Genomic DNA, 25,652 nt, shown 5'->3' with positions numbered 1-25,652 from the left:
ACCTCAAGGAACCTGCTAATTATCAATTCTTAAAATATAATTAACTATTATTAATTGTGCTCACTAGAGTACATAATTGTGTTTTAAAGCCTTAAAACAAAAAAAGTAAATGATTTGATAAATTAGGTACCAGGAAAAATTCATTTGTGCTTATCCGCTGACTTCAAATACGGTCGAGCCGTAATAAACCTTTTTCCATGCATTCTCTGGAAAATAGACTTTAAATAAAGCAATTAAGCAGGCCGTTACCGGACTTAAATATTGTTAAAAAACGAAATGTGTCTGAATCTTCTTTAAGAGGACCACACGACAATTAATAGCGATAAATCCGAAAATAAAGGAGTAGGTATTCAAAGAATTAATAAATTTCGGTACTTGTTTAGATAAAGATTTGAATACTTATTTGTACAACTATTGCTGAAAATGATACTTCGGCCTCATTAATGCAACTGCAAATAAAATGTTGCTATTGTTTATAGATCAGACTAAACGCCATGGAAACGGATAGTACAAATCGTGAAAAAAGTAACACTTTCCATACAATTTTTTGTCAAAAATATCCACTAATTCTCATATAAAACAACACAAAATGAATTACTGGAATGCATGCTTGAAGTATACTTATAATGAAACAAGCCTCCGTCCAAAGAAATTAAAGGGGCTAGATTTGTTTCCGTCACTTGCATTATAAATATTCGAATTATACTCAAAATCTAAATAACTGGAATAATATGAAAACAAAAATTTGTAACTATTAAAATAATGGGGAGGGGGACACAATTTGGCACTACCTTCTACGCAGCTTACGAGCCGCCACTGCTTTCTCTTGCGTAAATTCCGATCTTTTTCTAGATTCCGCATTTCTCTTCTGTTGGATTGGGTCAAGATGGACGAAAAGAATCGTCTTTCTGCTCATTGTGTTTAAAAGCAAATTGATGCAAAACTTCTTTTTGGTGCCATTGTGATTAATGCGCTTCTTTTTGCATACAATTCTAAACTTCTTATTTTAATAACATATTCGACATTTCTCTGCGCTAGATTTGTCACGAATGAAGGGAGGACGCAATTGGGGCAAGACGGATTGAAAGAAACTTACTTTTTTCGGTGATGGTTAAAAGCATGATTTATATTTGGCGATTTTGATAATCTTTAATGGCTTTTGATGTGCTTTTCCTTGCTTACATTCTAATCATTTTCTTTTAATTGCAGATTCGACATTATTTTCTCTTTTGATTGGTCACGGACGAAGGGAAGACGCAATTAAAGCGAGGTGGATGGAAAAATCTTGCATTTTCCCAGCGGTGGTTAAAAGCAATATTTATTTTCCGCGATTTTGTTAATTTTCAATGGCTTTTGATGTGCTTTTCCTTGCTTACATTCTAATCATTTTCTTTTAATTGCAGATTCGACATTATTTTCTCTTTGGATTGGTCACGGACGAAGGGAAGACGCAACTAAAGCGGGGTGGTCGAAAAGAATCTTGCTTTTTCCGGTGGGGTTAAAAGCAACATTTATTTTCCGCCATTTTGTTAATTTTCAATGGCTTTTGATGTGCTTTTCCTTGCTTACATTCTAATCATTTTCTTTTAATTGCAGATTCGACATTATTTTCTCTTTGGATTGGTCACGGACGAAGGGAAGACGCAACTAAAGCGGGGTGGTCGAAAAGAATCTTGCTTTTTCCGGTGGGGGTTGAAAGCAAGATTTATTTTCCGCCATTTTGTTAATTTTCAATGGCTGTTGATGTGCTTTTCCTTGCTTACATTCTAATCATTTTCTTTTAATTGCAGATTCGACATTATTTTCTCTTTGGATGGGTCACGGACGAAGGGAAGACGCAATTAAAGCCAGGTGGATGGAAAAATCTTGCTTTTTCCCGGTGGTGGTTAAAAGCAACATTTATTTTCCGCGATTTTGTTAATTTGCAATGGCTTTTGATGTGCTTACATTCTAATCATTTTCTTTTAATTGCAGATTCGACATTATTTGCTCTTTGGATTGGTCACGAACGAAGGGAAGACGCAACTATAGCGAGGTGGTCGGAAAGAATCTTGCCTTTTTTCCGGTGGGTGTTAAAAGCAACATTTATTTTTCGCGATTTTGTTAATTTGCATGGCTTTTGATGTGCTTTTCCTTGTTTACATTCTAATCATTTTCTTTTAATTGCAGATTCGACATTATTTTCTCTGTGGATTGGTCACGGGCAAAGGGAAGACGCACTTAAAACGAGGTGGATGGAAAAATGTTGCTTTTTCCCGGTGGTGGTTAAAAGCAACATTTATTTTTGGCGATTTTGTTAATTTTCAATGGATTTTGATGCGCTTCTCCTTGATTATACCTTCTAACCATTTTCTTTTAGTTACAGATTCTACATTTCTCCTCTGGATTGGTCACGAACGAAAGGAAGAAGCAACAAAAGCGTGGTGGTTGGAAAGAATCGTGCTTTTTTTCCGGGGGTGGTTAGATGCGCAGCGTTTTCTATTTTTAAAACCAAACGATCCGCGAGAGAAGAAAAACTTACACCGAATTTTATTGTTGTGTCGTAATATTTTGTGTATTTTTTCGAAATTCACTTTAGGTAGGCAAGTAGAAGAGAGTGGGTTCGGAATTGAGATCCATGAGTACCTTGACTTGCCAGTGGTGCAAGAAGCCGGAGTAGGTAACTAGAGGTGCTAGGGCGCTTTTGAAAATAGTTAAAAGTAGAAACCAATAAAAGAAATCTTGTGAAAATACATTTAAATATTGATTTTGTAAGCAACGACGATGACCATCGACGGACTTGAAGATGCTTTTATCTGACAAAAACTGAGGGGAAAATACAATACGAAGAAACTTCTACATACAAAAGTGTAAACTTCTGTTATCAATATATCTTTTAAACAATGCCTATTACTCAATTCAAATATCATTAGCGTCTGTGAAAATCTTACGGTTTCTAGGTTCGATTTCAGAAGCAGTGTTGGGTAAATCGTTTTTACCGCATTATAAAAAAAATGAAAAATTACGCTGTTTCAGGCTGCCTGTCTGTCTTTATTGTAGGGTGTGTTGTTCATCTGGACTCTGGTACATGGATCATATAATTATAGGTATCAAACTAAAGTTTATAGATAGGTATAATGTCAAGAGGTGCCCCCCCCCCCCCTCTTAAACAATCGCTCGCTCTAAAAGTACTGAAATCCAGAATAGAATAAGAAATGTGAACTTTTTTTTAAATAAACGATAGAGGAAACTCAAAATGTTCACCAGCTCCTAAAACATAGGGCGACAAACCTTGATCGCTACTCTACGCTACGCCACTGACTACCAGCCATTTTAAAACAATAAAATAAATTATTATTACACAAATATAAAAAGGCCCACCCTCATTGCGCCAATAATAGGATCTAGATAATTTAAGCAAAATAATCATAATAAAAATAAATTTAAAAAATTGGGTTTCGTTTGGTCGAAACATGTAATTACGTTATTTTTTTTAATATGAACCTCTACCTATGTTTTTATAAACCTGTTTGTTCCCAAAGTCCTATTATTCAGGCTTTAGCGCGCGGATACCTTAGGGCGCAAATTTTAATGCTCTCTTACACGTAATTTTTGCCTCGAGTCGGTCCTGCAACTGGTGCGAGACGGTCAGAAAGTGCAAAACTTATTTTTGGCGATATTGTACATTTTTTATGATCTTTTGTAAAATTACGTCGCTTTTAAGATCGCCAGGTTTACACAGCAAGACGCACAAATTATTGAAACAATTGATGTTTTTACCGCCCTCGCGTTAGTAAGGGGCGTGTTGCATTGGGGTAAAAAAATACCCCCCTCCCCACTTTTTGACGCTTGGAAGTCAGCAAATTTTTTTGCTTACAATTCTAATCATCTTTTTAAATTGTGCATATTTGACAATTTTACTACGGATTTTGGTGTTCCTTTTTTTACTTACAATTCTAATCATTTTTGTAATTGCAGATTTGCCATTTCCTCTGTTGGATCAGTCAGAAACGATGGGGAGACGCAACTGAGGCGAGATGGACAGAAAGAATCTTACTTTTTGTTTTTTGTCAATTTTGCCTTTTGATGTGCTTTTTCTTGCTTACAATTCTAAACTTTTGTTTTAATTGCAGATTTGACTTTTCTCTGCTAGATTGGTCGTGAATGAAGGGAGAACACAACCGAAACGAGATGGACGGAAAGAATTTTGCATTGTTCCGTTGGTGTACTTTTTCTTGTTTAAAAGTCTAATCGTTTTCCTTAGTTGCAGGTTCGCCCAACGAACAGAAGCAGGATGCAACTGGGAAAAGATGGACGCGAAAGGATTTTGCTTTTTCTGATGGTGGTTAAAAGCAAAAATTTTTTTGGCAATTTGTACGTTTTTTAGGACTTTCGATGACATTTATCTGCTGGATTATACACGATATCGGAGGATAAGTGAATGTCACAAACAGCTACCGGACCTGTACAGTGTAAACATAAAAAACCAAGTTATTCATAATTTATTTTTAATAAAACTGTTATTTTACACAAATTTGTGATGTATCAAATATATATTTCTCTTGCTCCACCATTATTACCCTTCTTTTTACCTACATTAAAATACTACATTTTTACAAAACATAATTTTTTGGTACAAAATTTGTTAAATTTAGTTTTACATGCAGATAAACATACATATTAACTAATCACACTTTAAGGTTACAGACATAGCTGCCAAAAATAAATGCGTGAATTTCATTCGGACTATTTGGTAAATATATAAACAGCAAAAATAAAGAAACCGGAATGAAGTCAATTCAGTCTATTTACGGAGTTAAATAGAGTATATAAGTACTTAAATAACAAAAGTATAGAATGCGCCTTTTAAATACTGATTATTGAACAAATACCATAATGGCACAGCCATTTTTGTTTAATAGTTAACAATGTACACTCCATTCTTATTGCAAGTTCATAAAACGATATGAATAGGTACAAAGTACCACTTTATCACATTAATAATTGGTCCAACTGGTACACTAATATTCACAAACCAAAAGTGCTTATTTTTTGTTAAACTGTTTCAATTTTTTGTTATAATCGACGGAAAGAGAATAAGTAGTTTTATTACAGGTTAGTTACCATATAACTAAGCTTCGCTGCCTAAGTACACTGGTAGACTACGTTCTTAAGACCTTCGGTCTTAATTGTCTGGTGATTTTTCGATTGAATTTTCATTTAGTACATTGTGCCGGGTTTTGTGTTTACATTGCGTAGCAGTGCCTATTACTTCCATCCATCTGAAAAGATACACGTTTGTCTCTCACAGAAAAAAGTCAAAAAACAAGCATAAGTTTAAAGCTAACAAAAAACTCACCTATTGTATGTATATTCAGATTCTGCTCGGAAGAAGTACACATGATTTTTGTACTGCAATTTGAATACAAACTCTTTGCCAATATTATCATCTGTTGTCGGTGTTCCAATTGAATACCCCAACAGTGGCAAAGACGCTAAAGGAAATTCATCCATGCAACCCTTATAGAAAAATAAGCAAAATGATGTAAACACCACCCACAATTTTTGCCATCCGTTACTACTCTTAAACTTTCTCAATAGGTATCCAGATAATTGATTCTAACAAGAAAATATGATAGATATTGTCGTGGGTAATTGCTACACGTACCTGCATAGCTATGAGCTGATCCTCCATGCTAAGACTAGTATTCCTATGCCAACAAACGTGAACGGTCGTATTGCTACGTTGAGTTGATGGTTTTGTCGTTTGAGTTCCAATATCTTTACCACATTGATCCACAATTTCATCTGACGAACCTACAAGGCCAAGTTACTCGAAATATCGAAAATAACAGTAAACTAACTACAACTCTTTAAACTTAAATACGTAATTTTCGTATCTGTTTTATCCCTAGCCTGCTGAATGGCGTTCTGCATGTCTTCCTTCCAGCAGTCCTTTTCTTCTTGAGAATTTGCAGCGACCATTAACGCTCTATTACCTCCTGCAAAATCCATGTCACAAACGCTAAAACAAGTTGGGTACGTACCATAGATTATAAATCCATAACTAGCTAAATCACCCTCGGGTTCTTCCAACAAAACCCCACGCAACGGCATATGGCCGTGTACCTTAAATTCAAGAGAAACAGGAGATCGTGAAGTGTACAATAAGATATCCGAAAACTAAAAATGATGTGTTATACATATCCAAAATATTTATCAATATACCAGGAAGAACATTCTTTGCTGGTACCCTTTCCTGGAATGTTTGAGTAAACAACCGTGCCTGATGAATTTACGGTCGGGTTGTACAATATTATCAAAGCCACTAATATCTCTTTGTAATTCGCATAACGTTGCCAAATTTTCGGAATGCGCCAGCGTTACTACAACAGGATGCATTAGTTCTTTTAACATGTCATTCGCCGTCAGACAGTCTGCTCGATCGGGATGAGTAGATCCGTAATGTTTTAAAAGTCCTGAAAAATACGTAAGTTATCCCGAATTAAAGTGTAGGTCACTTACTTTGAAGTAAATTCTGATATTGTAGGAGTCTGTGTAGAGGTTTAAGAATAAAGACGGTGAACGGAAGGTAACAAACTTTTTGAGTTTCGAAATCACGATAGAGTTGCTCGAAGTGATTATTCTGTTTAAACGCCTGATCGAGCCGTTCCAAAACGGAAATGTGACCGTCTAGGTATTCTTCGTAAATCTGAAAGTATTTACATTGATTACATCAATCGCCGACTGAATAAGGTTTACCGGTAGTAGGGGAGGTAGATGGGTTAGCAATACATCGGCGATACGTCCCGATCCTGACTTTGGACCACCCTGTCCGTCCCAATTTTGAAGTCTCTGTTCTAAGTCTCTAACTAGTAAACCGTGAGCTTGGGCTAATGGCGCAATTAGGGTCAATAACATTGAACATTCTTCCGCCTCCTCTTTTGCTACTTCATCACGAAACCACTGAAAGAATTAATTATTTCAATATTATGCGTAAAATAAGGTTGTTAGACATTTACATGGGAAAGATTATGTTAACTCTCTTGTTGATGACATAAGTGGGAGTGAAAATTGAGGTTCTTTGTCTTTTTTTGCCACCCCCCATATGTAACCAAATCCCATCCCATTTATGTACTAGTCGTAATCGATCTATTTATATTATGTAAGAACACTAACTTTTAGCGCATTTTTCCGAATGGAAAAGTTACTATTTTGTGGATTCATTATTTTCCTTCCTTAAATTACATTTTGTTTTTACTGCGGTTGATCTGAATTTTTGGTAAAATATTCCTTATAGTAGGGTCTCCTGTAGGACAACAGAAATCTAAAATTTTGGAAAAAGCACATTTTGTAGTAAAGGCTTCTTTTTGATGAAATATCGCCGTTCGCAAGCCCCCCAACTCCTCCACGATTCAAAGTTGTATTCAACTTTTTGCTAGCAAAATTTATTAAAAGAGAGGTTAAGCAAGGAGTAACTAAAAATCCGATACAACTGAATACTGAACGATCCTCGAGATCTTCACACACACATCAGTTTTACAATACACCTTAAGGGGCTGATTCTGTCCCACCAGATCAGCATAACTTGTAAAACAAATTTTTGAATCTGCATTAGTTTTACTTTTATTTGATGTTGCTTGAATACTAAATAGTAAATACACAAATCAAAGGCATTTGAACACTAAATACTTTTACGTTCAGCACAAGCGAATACTAGATACAGATACATTGAAAATTATTCAAATATATACTTAAAAAAATAAGTATTCAAATACTTTAGAATGTATTCGAATACTTTCAAAGGTATTCGAATACTTTCAAAAGTATTCTAATACTATCAAAGGTATTCGAATACTTTGAAAAGTATTCGAATACTTTCAAAAGTATTCTAATACTATCAAAGGTATTCGAATACTATAAAGAGTATTCGAATACTTTGAAAAGTATTCAAATACCTTGCGAAGTATTCGAATACTTTACGAAGTATCCAAATACTTTGCGAAGTATTCGAATACTAAATATTTGTGAAAGTATTTGAGTTACAAATACAAATACTGCTTCCATAAAAGTATTTAATTACAAAGTATTTGAATACTTTAAAGGATTTGAATACTAAAAAGTATTTACAAAATCGAATACTGCCCAGCTCTGCCTACATACAAAATTTCATTTAAATATCTTACCAAATAAAAAATTTGAAATTGTGCGTGCGCAAAACAAATTTTTTGATTCGGCATTAAATTAAATTCATACAGTCGTATTTTCTGCTTCTCAGGCGTGCTAATAAACAAACTGGGCGCGATGAGAGTGACTGAAATAGTTACACTACCAACTCATTCTATCGCACGGCTTCAACGGTACGCATTTGTCGCCTATACCGGTTTCCCTTCCAGTTACATTCTTTATAGTAGACATAGGGAAAAACACACGTAACTCCCGATGTCTACTTCATAATGATTGTAAAGTAGAAATATACAGCACTGTGAACAGAAATAAATCAAACGATTTCACGCTTGTGTTTTTGACATTAACGACTAATGACAATTCCGCAGTTTAGTTAGCAACAACTACCAGCTTACAAAATTCGTCACTCGTTTTATTTTTTAGCGTAATACTCTGTGCGGGGAAAATGCGCTTCCGTTGGTCGCAAGTGACCACGTTTTTAACTTATTATTTTGACACACTTACGCAAACGCGAGTCTGCCCAAAACCTTTTCAGCTCTTCCTTTTATGTTTAAGAATATGTGCACCAAATTTGGTTCCAATTGTTTAGTCGGAAATGAGAGTACAGACAGACAAACAGATATTATCGAAATTACGTTTGTCGGATTCTTGGTGCTTCAAAACGTGTATTTTCGTCAAAAAAGTGGGGGGTCATTCTCTACCACTACCCCAATGCAAAATACCAAGTGTTTCAGTTTATGTAAACATAAGACCTCCAAAATAGGAATTATATTATCAACAAGGATCAATATACCATGTACCAAATATGTTCTGTTGTTTCTCCCACCAAATTTGCTTTGCTCATAAATTTTTGTTGTCCAATCAATTTTGGATTTGTTATTGGAAATCGAAATGTAAGACTGGATATTGGGATTATTAGGATATTGCCATCGTCGCCACTTTTTATTACATTAATTATCGAATAAATTTGTATTGTGATTAAATGAAGTTTTTAACAGTTGTACTTGTATGTTAATTGTTTTTGTGAGTGACTTTATTTAATTGACCTATCTGGACAGGTGGCTTAGTGACCGTTTGCCATTTCACACAGTGCTTTTCATTTGTTATAATTTCAGTAGATATAGTTGCCTAACTATTCGTGTGGGAAATAATAAATTACAAACACTCATTATAATTTGCCATGTCCCGGTTTGTGGGATTATTGTGTTTTATGACAATAGATTGTGTAAATGCTTCAATGAACATGTTGTATTTTCCTATGATACACTAAAAATCACAAAACCTGCAAACTATGGAAATGTCAAAAGCACTTTTAATTACTTAATATTAATAAAACAAATTTTTAATATCTTTACCAATTAAGTAGCACAAAATTTTTTATTTGCAGCAATAAATAGCACAAAATTAGGAGTTATTTTGTATTTTGTCGAACGGGTACTACGAACTCCATGGATCTAATAACTTATGAAGAGAGGGGAAGTCAATCGATGCTACACATACTGTAGATCTTTCCGGATAATGCATAGAACTTGATTTTTTAAATGCTGTGGTAACATATTACATGCGAGTTGTCATCCATCATAGCAATATTGTCCTACATAATTTATATTGTACCTCTGTCCCGTATTATTCCATTAATCGGTAAATAGTGAAAAATAACAAAATTGGGTAATCATAACTGGTTATTACGTTATGGAATCCATTTTATGAAGCAGGAAAAAAAATGTTGTATTCTGTTGTTAAATTGTCGACGATTTAATAAGTAAACACGATTATCTGATAATTATTTGTTAACCGAAAATATTCAATTAAATTGATTAACATAAGATTAAAAAACTTGTGAACTCACCACATTAATAACATCCAGATCTTTCTTGTAAGTCACCTCGGTCAACAAAATCTCCTTGGCAATATAATAAGACTTATCGGATGCAAACCTTGACTTCTTCCTTACTTCCCCCTCAATATCAGCAATAATTGTAATGTTCGCTTTGTTGATCGGCGTATTCGCGTTGATCGAATTTAAGTATTGCTCCTTCGATAGATTCGTAACCTCGCTGAAGTCGTGACATTTCGTGTCATTCTCGTTATTCTCCTTCCAACGGTCATAGATGAAGTTTGTCGCATGACCGTTTATCTTCGAATTGGGCGTCGACGTCGTGTAAACGGAATTATTATTTTCCGATATCAGAGTCTCATCCTTGTTGTTGGACTCGACCTTTCCCTTCTCTGAAAGTGGATTTATACGTTAGTATAGTGGCTTAATCAAAAGTGGCTGAACGGAAATAGAACACAAGCAAAAGCAATATCAAAAAAGCAAACCCTCACCTATTTCCTGGTTAAGCATTAATAAAGGTACAAAAGCACTGCGATATTAGTAATTAGTATGTTTTATTTAGAATAATAATAAATGGATATAAGATGTTAACTTAATGCACAGAGCGGAAAATATTAGGTGACACCTAAGGAATAACAGTATATTATTTATTTATTAATATTGACATGTTACGTTTTGAAATTTCTCAACCTATGTTTTTCAGATTTGCAATCTACATAGCTTAGGCCAAACAATTCGTTTTATTGATTTGTTGTAATTTTTATTACTTATAAATGTAGTATCACAAAACAATTACTATAATAAAACTTCAACGAATCATTTGTACTTTAAATCATTTCATAGGGTAAGATCTAGGTCTCCGTCTACACTGAAACTTAATTGACTAAATGAACTTCATCACAATAAACCTCTTCTTGTTACACACAATTAGAATTAAACTTGAGTTGGTTGGTAACTAACAAAACACACAACGCTAATCACATTTTCTCTATGTAGTAGGAATATAAAATATATGAGCAAAAAAAATCACAGATAACAATTGTCATATCTGCACTATTGGTAGCAAATCCTGCTTTGACATAAAGAGTATACTCTATACTCGATTCCATCTAACATGAAAGAACAACAGAATGTATATTCAGTATCTCACGTCCAATACAGGTATCTTAAAAGAAGTGTGATTGCAGAGCTCTAAATTCTATTAAGCAATTAAGTGTCTTTCGGTAGCTAATTTAAAATTGGAGTTTTCTCAAATTTTAATAATGACTCAGACTTGAACCTTACTCAATATACACACTTGATAAAATAACAAATACATACAAAACGCGAAACATGATTCGTCTAAAAATTATACAAAATTTCTTACGGTACTACACTAAAAATTGTTTAGCACTTCATTTTGGCTATAATTACTATATTAAAATTTTAAATAAAAACACATTTAAAATTTTTCACTTTAAAAATTTGAACATACAGAATCTATCAAACATTGGTCTAATAATGTTACTGTCTCAATTTACTTGTGTAATTGAATTGCATGAGAATTTCGATCAAATTTGGCACTTTCTTATTGTGCTAACTTTGGATTAATACAACCCCAAAACAAGCAAATGTGCAGCGTTCGCTCGTTACAGGCTCTCCGCTTCATGTGTAAAGGAGTAAATGGAAATCATACGGATGCCATGCAAATCAATACGACATTAAATTGTGTTAAAACGAGAATGGAATAGTAAGACAATTAATTCTATCTAAATTTGATTTAGTTGATAGCGCAGGGTTATTTCTTTATTCTATTTACAAATACATTCAGTCTTCCTGTAGCCGCATAAAATCAAAATTCTAAAAATATTCACAAATTTATTTCTAAACAGAAGCACTTCGAAAATTTGGCGTATCAAATTCATCTCATCTACACATTCTTCACCAACTGAATCAATCGTCGTGTATTTGGTAGAAGTAAAATGTAGCTTTTGGCACATACCACTAAAGGTTGGCACATGTTTTGTGTGGTTACAAAAACGAGGGAACATCGATTGGAATACTAATATATCGAATTCCTCATTGATTCGCTCTCGAACAATAAAGTTGTTTAATTTAATTGCAACAAAGTGGTTAATGTAAATTACTTTGATTAAATTTCATGAGAATTAACAAGAAATTTTGATTGCTCCTCTCACAAAAGAATTAGAAATATTAACAGTCAAAACAAAGTCAAGTGCTTGCCAAAGATTGTACGGATAATAGACATACAAAGAGTGTCATAAAGTATGAAGCGTAAATTAATCTAGAATAAACAAACCACAAAATATAGATATCGAATGTAAGCTCTTAAGAGCTAACAACAGCAAAAAAAAAAACAGACTAAGATCTAGAATTGTCAATTTTGAAGTTTGTATTGTCAGTTACTGTAAAGTGTAAAGCATAGCTAACAACAGTATAAAAAGATCAAGTGAAAATCTACAAGAACTATAATTAAACATCAATTCGATTGGTATTGACACAGTTCTGACAGCAATACTCAGTAGGTTTAATGGTTGTTTGCACCAACAAATTTAAGCGGACCTTAGCTGAAGCCATTGAACTGTATAATCTGTAACTGGAAGGGTATCAATAACCAAAATCGCATGCCGTCTAACGTAGGCTGTGGTAGTTATCATCATCCTTGTTTCACACGTTGTTTGTATAATCATCTTTGTCTGGCACATTGTTTTGTAAAAAGTTTATGGACGATGCCATTCCAGTTACGGGTATCCTGTTGAATCTTCGACCATTTAAAGTAGAATGGCTTAGGCGATTTGTCCGGTTAATTCTGATAACGAACGCGACCTGTCCTGCTTAATAGCCGAAAAAACGCACGGAGGCGGGCGCACGGTTGAACGCTTCGCCTAATCGTCGCGGTCGTACCTGCCTTTTGTACGCACCGCCCATTGCTACTACCGATCGAACGATTTAGCGAGGTCTTCGACGCCCGTCGCCCTACCGTCGACGGACGCGTGGGAAAGTCGACCGAACTTGATCGTTTAGAGCGTTTTGCAACCTCTACTCGGGAGGGTCGGGGGTAAAACAAAGATACAGTTGTTTGCAGGTCGTACTTCTATTTAGTGCGAAAATTGCGCCTGTTTATCTTAATATACATGAACTATATCATACTCCGATCGTTATCTCACATAAACAAGAATTATCTGTTGGTGTCCAGTGATATCATTTCATTTTGGTTACCCATTCTTTTCGTCTTACTGGGTCCTTCGGAAATCGTCTCATTGAAAAGCATTTCTTGACTGAATTACTACAATCTACTGTGGCACAACCAGGCAATTTAAACCTATTATTATCAGTGTCGTAGTAGTAATTGGTCCTCTTTGTCACATGGAACTTCACAACATATTACAAAACTAATAAATAAACACGACTTAAGGAAACAACCAAGAATAGGTACATGACATTACAGTTTGCCACAAAATGGCGGCCGTGTACCACCAACCAATCAAAAATGATGCACCTATTGTCGCCATTTTCTTCTATAGTCACTGTAAATTTAACCAGGACAAAATTGTCTCTCAGTGATGGATCAAACTATCATATTTATCTGTCACCTTTCACACCGGCGGATCACTCTTAAAATGAATGGCGAATAACGGCGCAGAGCTAATATAAGATCGGCAACTGCTGGGGAAAACGTACATGACATTACAGTTTGCCACAAAATGGCGGCCGTGTACCACCAACCAATCAAAAATGATGCACCTATTGTCGCCATTTTCTTCTATAGTCACTGTAAATTTAACCAGGACAAAATTGTCTCTCAGTGATGGATCAAACTATCATATTTATCTGTCACCTTTCACACCGGCGGATCACTCTTAAAATGAATGGCGAATAACGGCGCAGAGCTAATATAAGATCGGCAACTGCTGGGGAAAACTTGTTGATTGAGTTTCAGAGTGTCATGTTCGTTATTCGCGATTTACAAATTGTGAAGCGCCCTCACCCAACAGTTATTTTACTTACTAATAGACGTATTGTGCTGTCAAATTCCACAAAACTATACGTCTTACCAACGGTAATGTAAACCGCGACATGACTACAGCACTGGAAACATTCAAGTAAACCGCGCAAACTCTTCGGCTGCGCATGTAAAGCTCTCGCCATGCTATAGGCGTGTAGCCTGTAGAACTGTCCTGTACAGGTATGGAAAAAGATCTGACTTATAGCAAAGATAATACTACACTAGATAGACACCGTCTGTATAAATTTTAAACGCTCAATTTTGTCCATGGGTTTTTACCACAATAGTAGCAATTATTCACTGCATTTTGCAGACAATATTAGAACAATGGCTCTTTATATTGTTAGTCAAGCGCGGCCTTCTGTAGGCGTATCGCATTCTTTCACTGTTCTTTTTCTGCTCTAATTTAAATTAATAACATATTCCACACTCAACAGTTACAGAAAAATCTGCCGTATTTCTTATAAAGATTGGAAGGTTTCAGTTTCAGCCTGACAATCTACCTGTTCCTGTTTACAATTACACAATTTTGACATGTCCAAAAAACGGCTATCGCAATAGCTACCTAGCTCGTGCTAGGAAGCTAAAAAAGTTTTTGACAGTCTTACATCTTTTATGCCTAATGTGGACTACTAAAATTTTAACGAAACAAAAATAACTGTTTTGCTGAAAAAAAAATATTTTAGCTTTTTGTCTTTGACAGTTTTTTTGTGATAAAACCTGACAGAAGGTCTTTGAAAGAATTTAATAAAAATAAGTTATTTAAAAAAAATTCGATGCCGTTATTTTATAAATCCGAGCCGAACATAGGCAATTAACATGGGATAAATGTTTTTTGTAGATTGTGCTCCCCATGTTAACTTAAAGGGCTTATCGTGACACCAATCAAAAGAAAGATTGTTTTCTCATCTAATCACATACGAATTAGTTAATTTTCGGTTGCATTTCCCATTATTTCATCAAAATTTGGAAATAAATGCAATTACCAAAATCAAGCAAGCCATGACTATTAACACTATTAGTAAGACAAAAAGCAGATTCAAATGTTATTCAAAAATTTCCAATTGAGTCATGGCTTAACATGATTTTGCTAATTGCTAATTATGTTGAATTTTTTATGAAATTATGAGAAATACACCTGCAAATGAACAAATTCGCCTATCATTAGATGAGAAAAAAATCTTCTTTCGATTGCATGGGGTCATCAATAAACCCTCGTAAGTCGGAAGTTAACCTACATGGAGCAGTGGAGCAACAATCTGCAAAAAACATTTTAATTTTTTAACATGTTAATTGTTTATGTTCGGTTTTGAAATATTCACCAGGTATGTGCCTGAACTCAAAATTTAAGTGCCGGCGTGATTTAGTTTCTCTGGAAAGTATACATTCGAAAAAATGTCAAATTTTGAGAAGAAAAGGTTATAATAGCGAAATGGGTAAAGTTAAGTACTATACTATGTTACATAACAAATAAAAAAGTACTCTACAGTACTTTTGAATTTCTCTACAAAATATGGGGTGTTGCAATTTAAAAAAACACGGATGTTTGATACGCTAGTGAAATACAGCACGCCACTGGTGACCAGAAATATTTTAGAAACATTTTTTTCCGATATCTTTTATGGTGAAGGCATTACGATCCGAGGGGGATGTTACACCCTGTATAATGTACATATTATACAAAGGGTAGTCTAATCTTTGCTTACAACTTACAAGGAAAAACATGCATTGAGTTTGTTGAATTCGTAACTGTGATTTAACATTCCAGCCCGCTAAAAGTGCGTAATATTCGCAACGTGGCGGAAATTCTCAGAAACGCCTACACAGACATTTGCTTTACCTTTAAATGTAATTTAATCTATGTAAATATATAAAGGAATGTGGGGTAGGTCAAGGAAGAGATAATGTAATGCAGCTTGTGTGTTGAATACGTACGATTACGGCTTCCGATGATAGGGTTAATTGCAAAAGGCCCCTATATCTTCTTTACGGAACTAAATAAGCGATTTAGCAACTTGCCTATTTACGGTGTCTATCTAGTGTATTATCTTTGCTTATGGTAAGAAGGAAGATACCCGATAAATATTATATGAGTGCAAAGTGAGATAGAATACACATCAAACTAAAAGCGCTGATGCCATTCATGCGTCTTTTGAGTAGGCTAGTAACAATGGACACATTTAATTGCTCCTGTCAGTGTCAACATTGGTAAAGTTATGTCTCTCTCACACTCATCTAATGCTTATTGGGTTTCTTTCTAGCTTATTAAAAAGTCAGACCTACAATAATCTTTTTCTATACCTCTATGTCCCTTGTGTAGAAAAATGGTTTCATTTTGTCCATTCTACGTCTTCAACTAAATTATTAAATAAAAACCATTTCCTGCTTGCACTCAGTGCTAATATCTAAAATCATTGCTGTCAAATTTGTGTGCAAGGTAGGTTGCATAACTGTCAGGTATACAAACGCATTGACTTGTATATTTAAGAATTGAACATAGGAGATTTGTATGTTAGAGTTAAAATTTACACACTGTATGTACAGTTGTACTTGTGCGGTTATGTTGACATTACCTCACTTCTGCGCATTTAATCCCATACTTATGATTACATGCAATTCAAATACGATACGATCCTAGAATTTGCCAACGCCCTAGAAGACTGTAAATAATAATAAACTCCATTCGACAGAATGCGCTTCTGATCATTCAAGAATGTTACAGGAAATTTACAACATAAATATAACAATGTTATAAAAAAGATCTCTATTACCGCGAAATAGTAAATGTTTTAAACTTTTAATTTAACTAATGAAATAGACAAACCTGGGCAAACACTTAACCTTGGCGTAAACAGAACGTTAAATAAATAGCCGCAATTTCGACAAATCAATCCCATTTATGAATACCAATATTATAAAAAAATGAGCAAGTTTTCAGAATTCTTATTTGTTACTCGACGAGTATGACACACGGCTTCATAAAAAATGTAAAATTACGTCGACTACTAATCGCAATTTTCCAACGGGTACCTAATGAAATTTAAAATCAAATTTCCGGAGGTCTGTCATCTTCGAAGTCGTCTTCGATTAAAGGAGGAGGAATCGAGGAGACGTCGAAACCTTCCGCTAACTCGTACCTATCGCTAAGTTCCTCCTCGCGTTCCATACGAAAGATGTCGGAGCCCGACTGCGAATCTCCGTCGGGAAAGTAGCCCTCCTCCAGCGCCTCGGAGTATACCGAATTCATGATCATTCCATCGTCGTTAATGACGTTTTCGTATTGGAATTTACTGGGAAGATCTTTAATGCTATGGGAGTGTATGCAGTCATTGTATTCGGGAAGCGACGACTCGTGTTCTACGTAAAAAAATCCTTTGTCTTTTTCGGTTTTGTGTCTCTTCTGGGGCACCTGCCTCCTCCGCCGGTACCCCCTTCGATCCCTACAATCCGGCGTATTCTTCGGAGATTCCATGGAGCTGGTCGATTCGTTTTCGCTAGGAGGACTTTTTGTTTGAAATATACTTTTCGCGATTGGTTTCTTGTGACTTCGAGTTAGAGGCACTGTGGCCGTTTTATTGGCCGAAATTGTTTTTAGGGAGGGTACTGGAGTCGACTCGGAACTTAAACTACTGGAATAGTACGGCGAACACTTGGATAGTGGAACTTTGATTGGTCTATCGGACACCTTTAAGGATGAGGATTTTTGCATGAACCTCTGTTTCTCTGTTTTTTGTTCCAAGGAGCTGCTTTCCGTGCTCTTTTCTGTGTCGGATAGCAACTGTATCGGAATCAAAACGGGACGTTCGGTGGATTTGGTAAACGTTTTTTGTTTATCTGTAAATCTCGACGATGTCAAATTTGATTGTATCACTACATCTTCAGACGGAATGTTTTGAGGACTTTTGATATTCTTTTGATCATAGGGCACGTCAAGGTCGTCGATACTAGATCCTAGTCGCGTCACGGATTGTCGTACGTTAAAAAACTGTTGCGGAATCAATGTTTTAGAAGTATCCGAACTGGAAATATCAGAAATTGTAGGTACAAATTCGGTCAATGTACTACTATCACCTGTTGAAGCGCTTGATGACAGCTTTTGAAACTGTAGCCCTGAATTGTGCTGCTTTAATGTATTACTGTTACTGCTTGACCACTCGGATATCGAATGCGCAATGTCGGCGAGTGAATTATCGTCACTTTTTAAACCCGAGCTACTTTTGGTGGCACCACTATTACTTGTGGATACATTTTGAATTTTTACCGTATTGGTACTATTGGACCATTCGGATAAACTCAACGCAATAGACGTATCTTCCGAATGAGAGCTATGCGTACATTTCGTAGGTTTTAGCGCTAATCTGACCGTACCATCTTCCAGATTCGTTCCCTTGGAACTCGTGCACTCCTCTTCAGAATAAGAACTGTGTGAGCTTTTATGCTTCCTGGTATCACTTTTATGACCGGAATGAGATGAATCGTCCGAGTTCGTGCTTCGCCTTAAAACCGTAGGAGGTCTCAATTCATTCTTGGAGACCTCTACGACATCTACGAAGACGTCATCATTTAAATTGGATATGTTCAAGTCTTCCTCGGAATTAGAACTCGATAAACCCGCCTTGTTTTGGAGAATAATTTTAACTCCACTTGGGCCTATGCTGTAGCTGTCCGAAATGCACTCGCTAATCTGATCCATCTGATCGGTTGCCACATTTTCATAGGTGGGATCCGAAGCCGTGTTGCTCTTATCGCCATCCATATCCATAGTTTTGTTTTCATTATCGGAATCGGAATCGTTATCGTAAGCACTGACCGTGCTCGATTCAACTAACACCCTACATGGCTCTTCTGGAGGCGTGATGTAATGAGTTTCCACTTTACCTGTAACTAAAGGTTCTTGGATGCTCGAAGGAGGACTGGGCCAGGGCTCAGAATCTTGACTCTTTAAAGATCCTCGAAGTCCGAATACTTTCGGAATCTCAGGTTGAGGTGGTGGTTTATAGACTTGCGTTGTAATTTGCGAGGCGTCCGAACTTCCGGTTTCGTGCAAGGCGAACAGTGGCTTCGATCCCGTTTGTGGTATCTCCGGCAATGGCCACTCGTCACTCTCCTGACTGCTAGAACCCTTTTTCGCTTTGACATGTTCGGGATCGACCCACTCTTCATCAATCACCGTATCGTCCGAATCTTGGTGTCTCAGTTTCAATCCGCTTTCCGACGTGATAATTTCAATGTCGTCAATCGACAGTTCCGCCATTTCGGCGGACGTTCTGCGGTCATCCGAAATTTGCCTCTGCAGCAGTAAATTATTTAAGTGGCAGAACTGCTCGGAAGGTTTATCGCTTGGCCTACTGCTCGAAATTGTATTGACAGGCATTATCTTGTCCGATTCGGAAACGTGGGCGTTGCTGGGTGTGTCTGAACTAATGGTAGCCTGATGGTCGCTCGAAGCTAGCGATTCGTCATTGAGACTGTCTAGCTGCGTACTGGCTTTGGTCGAGTCTTCGTCTAAGCTCGATTTTTCAGAATTTGTGCTACGTTCCGATATTCGCGACAATGTACGTCCTAAAAAAGTAGCGCTATATCCGGGCAGTACCTCGGCCGATGTAATATTGACGCATATGTTCGAGTTATTACCTAATAAACAAGGATAACCAAAGTTTGTTGTAAAATTGGAAATGTCTCCGTTGCTTCCATTTTCTTTGGAAGGGATGACGTCTGCGTCCACTTTGAATCCGGACACGAAGTATTCCCGTTCCAAATCCGGATCTGGAGGCAATATACCTTCTTCGAAACTAGAAGAACCCGAACTCTCCAATGGAAACGGGCGCCACGTCGAGCTCGCTTCTTGAAGTGGCAACTCGCCAGTCTTCTGTTTACGCACGGCCATGCCCAAGCTACCCGAACTTGATTCGGTATCCAAAGAGCTTCGAGACTCCGCTGACAGTCTCTCAACGTACAGTAAAGCGCGCTTATCCACCCCTTTCCCATTTTTAGTTCGTTTATCGCAGTACGAATCGTCAATAGACGACATGCTCTTATCTGCGGAGGACAACTTTTTGACAATTTTTTGATGAATGCGTTGTCCCAATTCGGAATCGCTAGACCATTTCTCCTCAAACGGATACGGACTCTTCTTATACTTGATGCCGTCGTCCGGTTTCAACTCTTCGACCTCCTCGATCGGAGTAATATCGGGCGGAATTTCGTTTGCACCCTCGGAGCTTGACTCGTCGGAACAGTTGTTAACTATAGACTCCTCGTCAATTGTAAACGCCCGACCTAAGACGCAGATTCTCGGACTTCTCGGACTGCGCGGTACTTCCAACTCGGGCGAGTTTTTATCTAGCTGATCGCGCGAGGAGAATTTCTCAATGGTTTGGCTCAGACCGATCGCCTGCCCCATTGTACAGCTTAAACTGGATTCGTCTCCAGTTTCTTTGGGATTACCGCCACTTAAATCTTTTTCTCCGCTCGTCCAAGAGCCGGTCGTATCGCTTGAACGCGATTGATCCGAGCTTCGCTTCAATAAATCGATTTTATTAATTCTGGAACTTGTAGTTAGTAAGTTGAGATTTTCCGGAGCTTCTACCTCGGCGGTTTGCGTGGTGACCACTTGCTCTTCCACGATTTCGACATTAGGCTCTCCCACTTTTTCCGGAGACTCCAGAGGCCCCTCAAACTCAAACGAGTCTTCGGTACCTATGTATTCATCGCACTCCACCGTTATCCACGAACCTGTATCTTCAGATCGGCTCCTTTCGATACTCAACTTCAATAAAACCTCCTTATGTGCGTCAGTAACGCCTAAAAGGTTCGCATCCAGTTCACACTTCAAATCGCTCACTTCAGTCAGTGACTCATCTTCGCTAGTAATTCTAACCAACGCATTATCGGTCGGTTCCGGCACAGATTTGCTCTGCAGTTCGAGTTGTTTACGTTTTTCAAGTTTCTTCGCAATTAATCGGCCGACGGTTTCCGAGGCCTTTTGCAAATCCGAAATAAGCTTTGTGTCTTTTTCGGATTTGTGCGAAGAATCTCCCGACGAATCTATATACTTAATGTCTAACGAATTACCTAAACTAACTTTTTCTATACTTTGAGAATCCGATGAGCTTTTATTCTCTATCCTACTTAGGTCCGGCGGTTTACTACGCTGCTCAAAAAAATCCTTCGACTTCTGAATTACTACGATATTTCCTAACGCTTCCACTTTACTTTTATTTTTATCCTCTAACGACAACCAAATGTCCAAGCTCGTACCTTCGAGAGTAACCCGTTCATCTTCACCGGGTTGACTATGCACTTCGGCTTTAACTAATTTCTGTACATTCTCGGCTTTATCGTCGGGAGACTCCTCAAATTTGTCAAAAGTGTACACTTGGTCCTCATCGCGGGGCCTATTTTCCAAATCCAGACTTTTTCCTAACCTCTGCACCATCTTGGCAGATTCTCCGTCTTCGGTTTCATCAGTTAAATTTAATTCTAAACTCTTCGTGAGTTTCTTGTCCATTTTTTTATCGAGCCTCTTCGGTGACTTGGTTATAATTATTGCTTCTTCTAAGGAGACGTTGTTTTGTTCAATGGTATTGATGCTAATTTCCAATTTTCCATGACGTTCCCTCACCGATTCCTCAACCTGCGGGAAAACGGGTAGGACGTCTTTAATGGGACTTTTGACGGTCTTCGTTTGTTGAATGGCTATCTCGTACAGCATCTGTTGCTTTTCTTGCCGCTTCGCGATGTCCGTATCGCTACTATCTTCTAACGATTTAATACGCTCCCTGCTGCCGGCGCGTTTAAATTCCAACTTATCTAACGAGCGCGCCTTTTCCTTTGGTATAGTCTTCTTACTGGACTCGATATCTTGGCTTTTCGCACGTTTAATTTCCTTAACCTCTGATGTTTCCACAGTAAGCTGTTTTTGAAGGGCGACTTCGCTCATCTCCTCTTCTTCTACTTTGGCTGGTTCCGGTTTTAACTTAGTCGGTACGGGAGGTTTTATCGAAGCCGTTCTAACGGGAACCTTCGGAGGAATTTTGGAAATCGGTTTGTGACTTCTCTCCTTGGGTTCGGCTTTTAGAGGGGGGCGTTTAGCGGAGACGACCTTATTCTTGCTGTCAATTCTCTGCGTACGTGACGGCGCAGCTTGTTTAGAACTTTTCTTAGATCTATAAGCAACATCGGGAACGATCTGGTCTTTTTCCTTCTCTGCAACTTTCACCTTTGCTTTAACAGCGGGCTTCGTTTTTGACTCAACTTTTGGTTGCCCGCCCTCTACTGGCGCTTTACTTTTCGCGGATTCTTCAACATTTTTGATTTCCACGTGATCTTCTTCTTCCACCGTATCATCCTTACTTGAAAACGCGTTTAAAGGAGGCAATCTATTTACGGGAATGACGGGAGTGTCTAAACTCTTCGCTCGTCTCCCCGGAACCGGAGACTCGGTTGCCTGTTGCTTCTGCAGCATTGTCATGGCAGATCCTTCCGATAGGTTTAATCGAGCGTGCGCGAAAAGGTACGAACTTTGACCTTTCCGGCGAGATGACGGCGAACCTATCTCCGTCAGTTTCGTCTTGGACGGCACTCTTAAATCCTGTAAATCGCGCTCAATGTCCGATTTTAATAAAGCCTTCTCTTCGCTATCCTGATAACTTTCAGCGGGCAGCTCTTGAAGCATGAACGCCTTTTCGATTACCTGCGTTATTGTATCTTCCTCTTCTCTATTTAGATCTTCGCATATAGTATTTTCGGACGACTTATCTACCGTTTCCCTATCGACCTCTGGCACAGTAGGCAATACGGAATCGGGCAACGTTTCATTGAACACCGGTTGTAAATCGGCAGTGGCGATATTCAGATCGTCTTCAGAACTAGGTATCGAAATAGAACGCTCGGAAATTCGTCGGAGCTCAGTCTGGTAATTCGGATCCAAAGTGCGATCGTAGGGAATATCGACCTTGCGTGATTGTGGAGGTGATCCTTCGACTTCCGTCGACGACATGGTGTACTGCAGATATTTACGTTCGGCTTCGTACTTCAGTATTGACTCCATCTCCTTGCGAGTTTGTGGTGGAGAAAACTCCAACTTTGTAGGGGTCGCCTCGGCGGAACCAAACACGTCATCCGAATCCAGTGATTCATCATCGGAGCTAAAGGAGGTGATTCGTATTTTGGTTTTGTTCGACGATTTTGTGCCCTTTTTGTTTACTTGCGAGCGAGGCTTTGTTACGCGCTTAGGTTTGATGTCCGTCTTAATTTTAGTTTTAGTTGGTACCAATTTAGTTTCAATTTTAGGAATTATTGGTGTTGTTTGCACAGATTGTTCGATCTTAATATCGTCAATAAGCTTTTGATTCTTTTGTTTCGCGTCTGGTTTTAAACTCTCCGTCTTCGAACTTGTAGGAGAATCGCTTTCAATTTGACTAAGCTTCGAATTTAAGGTTTCCAATAAAACGGGATCAATTCTAGTAATATCGCGCTTCGGACTTAACATATGGTGTACCACTTTAGACTTGTCGACTTCCAATGTAACTGGATCGACCTTAGACAAATCGATATTTTGCGTAAATAGAAATGCGGACGGTTCAGATTCAACTGCCACTGGACTTTTCGGTTTAGTCTCCTCCACGACCACAGGAGGCTCGCTCGCATTTTGACTTCTACGTGATGGTTTCGCCGTTTCTTTAAATTTATTTGTTTCCTCTTTGGAGGCGGTTCCATTCATAATGTGACGCTTGTGTAACGTATATGGAATATCGTTTTTCGGGGGCAAATTTATCAAATCGGATTGCGTTTTTGCGCCCAACACTTCAAATTGACTTTTAGGAACTTCAAACTTGGTCTTTTGCCCCTCAATCTCACGTTTGAGAACGTCAAAATGGCCAAATTCTGCAGTGGGCATTTCAAAATGGGATCCCCTATACTTCGTAATAGGCGGCGCGCTTGGGATTTGCCTATACAAATAATCGTCGTCGCTCGACTCCGCCGGTGTTAAGTCTATCGATTTTTGATGCATCAGCAAGTGCCTCCTTGAACTGAGATTTAAACGCTGCCTCGCTAGAGAATTTGGGTCCGATTTGGTTCTTTCAATCGGTTGATGCAGCAGAAGTCCGTCCCAATTTTTTTCCAGCCGTTTTGGCTCAATTTCCACAAACACGTCCTTGAAGATATCTTTTTTGGATTCAAACGGTTTTATTATCTGCTCCGCAGAGATATGATTTGTTTGAACTCCCATTTCCATATCATTCTCTTGAAGGGATTGTATTCTATCCTCATCAAAGCTAAATATATTACTCTCAGAATCTGTCGACTTTAGACTTCTGGTTTCCTTTAGACTCTTTACGCGTCCATTTTCACTCCCCTTCGATGTCGGCACGGCAGCGTCGTCATTAAAATTGTCCACGACTTTGGAACGCAAATTATCAATTTCAACATTTTGCAAACTAACTGTTTGAACATGTGACATATCCTTGGAAAGACCATTATACCTTTCATTATCATCTTTCTTGCCGCTAATTTGCTTCTGAATCCCGTAGTTGCGCTCAAATGGTATTTTACGATCATATTCGTGTTGAAGTTTAATTAACTTTGATTCATCCACCTTCGAAATGGCATCGAAATAGTCACTCTTAGAATCCAAACTCGATGTGCACGATTCTATAAACTCGCACTTTTTACTTAAACTATCCATGCTCTTATTCTTCCTAACGAGCTTTTTAATCTCAGAATCGCTTTTCGACTCTTGACTCGAAGTTCTCGAACCGAAACTGGTTTCCCTACTAGATTTCCGACTGCCTTTCGATACCTTTATCTCGTAATAGTCGCTTTTTGATTCTAAACTTGACGCTCTAGATCCCAGCTTTATAATTTTATAATAAGTTCCATCGGACTTGCGAGGTATTTTCTCTCTGGGATAATCGCGAGGGTCATCCACGACGACTAAACTCTGTAGCAAATCTGAGCTGCTCTTCGACTTAAGCTTGTTGTCCTGATCCGAATCGACGTCGGACGGCAGATAGTTTCCAGAATCTAAACTGCAACTACGCGCACTAAAGGTTTTACTTTTCTTGTACTCGACGCCCAAACTGATATCGTCGTCCGACTTTTCGAGCAGCTCGTAACTGTCGTGCGATAGGTCGTCTTGGGAATCGCGCAAATCGTAATTGCCAGGATCTTCGATTGAATCCTGCGAGAACGACGTCGTCCCCGGATAGCTGCTGGAATAGATCTTTTGATCGGGCACCATGATGTCTTGTTGCATTTCCAGACTGCTTTGGTGAGTGCTACTATACAAGAGGCTATGTTCATCGTATCTAGTCACGGGAGATTCCAGTTTTCGCTTTTCTAAGTTCATGTATGATTTGTCAACAGCATTATTACCTATAGTACTTCTTTTCTTAGCCTGACCTGATTCCTCAAAACTATAATCATATAACTCTCTACAACTAGCGCTACGTTGCCATATTTTACGTTTAGTTGGAATTGCTATAGACTTATAGGTATATTGGGAATTGATTTGGGCGTCCAAATCGTTTTGTGACTGCGTCTGTGAGGGATAATTGTTGATAAGCACGGAGGAAGGTTCATCAAGCTTGCCCTCTGATCTACGACTATAGGGCATCTGGGCAGTAGTGGTGGGAGTGC

The 25,652-nt window shown here is 37.9% G+C and overlaps 2 protein-coding genes across 3 annotated transcripts in view; both read right to left on the bottom strand.

Annotated features, from left to right (window-relative positions):
* Positions 1 to 4,768: 4,768 nt before the first annotated feature.
* LOC116170629 (FERM, ARHGEF and pleckstrin domain-containing protein 2-like) overlaps positions 4,769 to 25,652 on the bottom strand; it is a 37,381-nt gene continuing 16,497 nt past the window's right edge. The window contains exons 11-19 of the mRNA XM_031487133.1: positions 10,016 to 10,395; positions 6,742 to 6,945; positions 6,505 to 6,691; positions 6,208 to 6,458; positions 6,027 to 6,162; positions 5,844 to 5,981; positions 5,648 to 5,796; positions 5,339 to 5,598; positions 4,769 to 5,261 (exon numbers count right to left, since the gene is read on the bottom strand). Of these exons, the coding sequence (XP_031342993.1) occupies positions 5,165 to 5,261; positions 5,339 to 5,598; positions 5,648 to 5,796; positions 5,844 to 5,981; positions 6,027 to 6,162; positions 6,208 to 6,458; positions 6,505 to 6,691; positions 6,742 to 6,945; positions 10,016 to 10,395 (1,802 nt within the window). The 3' untranslated portion in view covers positions 4,769 to 5,164. The remainder of the gene's footprint in view (positions 5,262 to 5,338; positions 5,599 to 5,647; positions 5,797 to 5,843; positions 5,982 to 6,026; positions 6,163 to 6,207; positions 6,459 to 6,504; positions 6,692 to 6,741; positions 6,946 to 10,015; positions 10,396 to 25,652) is intronic.
* Positions 10,402 to 25,649, bottom strand: LOC116172381. Of its 2 annotated transcripts, XM_031489590.1 has the most exons (2): positions 18,081 to 25,649; positions 17,874 to 18,028 (listed from the first exon to the last, which is right to left on the bottom strand). In XM_031489590.1, the coding sequence occupies exons 1-2, from the start codon at positions 25,627 to 25,629 to the stop codon at positions 18,006 to 18,008; spliced, it is 7,572 nt and encodes a 2,523-aa protein (XP_031345450.1). In that variant the 5' UTR covers positions 25,630 to 25,649; the 3' UTR covers positions 17,874 to 18,005. The 2 variants fall into 2 exon arrangements, with proteins under 2 accessions (XP_031345449.1, XP_031345450.1); XM_031489589.1 differs by having other exon boundaries at positions 10,402 to 25,649.

Source organism: Photinus pyralis, unplaced genomic scaffold (genome assembly GCF_008802855.1).
Source record: "Photinus pyralis isolate 1611_PpyrPB1 unplaced genomic scaffold, Ppyr1.3 Ppyr1.4_LG5, whole genome shotgun sequence".
In the NCBI taxonomy this organism is placed as follows: Eukaryota; Metazoa; Arthropoda; class Insecta; order Coleoptera; family Lampyridae; genus Photinus; species Photinus pyralis.
The sequence above is the reverse complement of the archived record's forward strand: the minus strand, read 5'-3'. Positions and strand labels throughout refer to the sequence as shown.

Bases quoted from the DNA above. Each gene is read 5' to 3' on its own strand.
- LOC116172381 (XM_031489589.1), bottom strand. From the start codon at position 25,629: ATGCCCTATAGTCGTAGATCAGAGGGCAAGCTTGATGAACCTTCCTCC.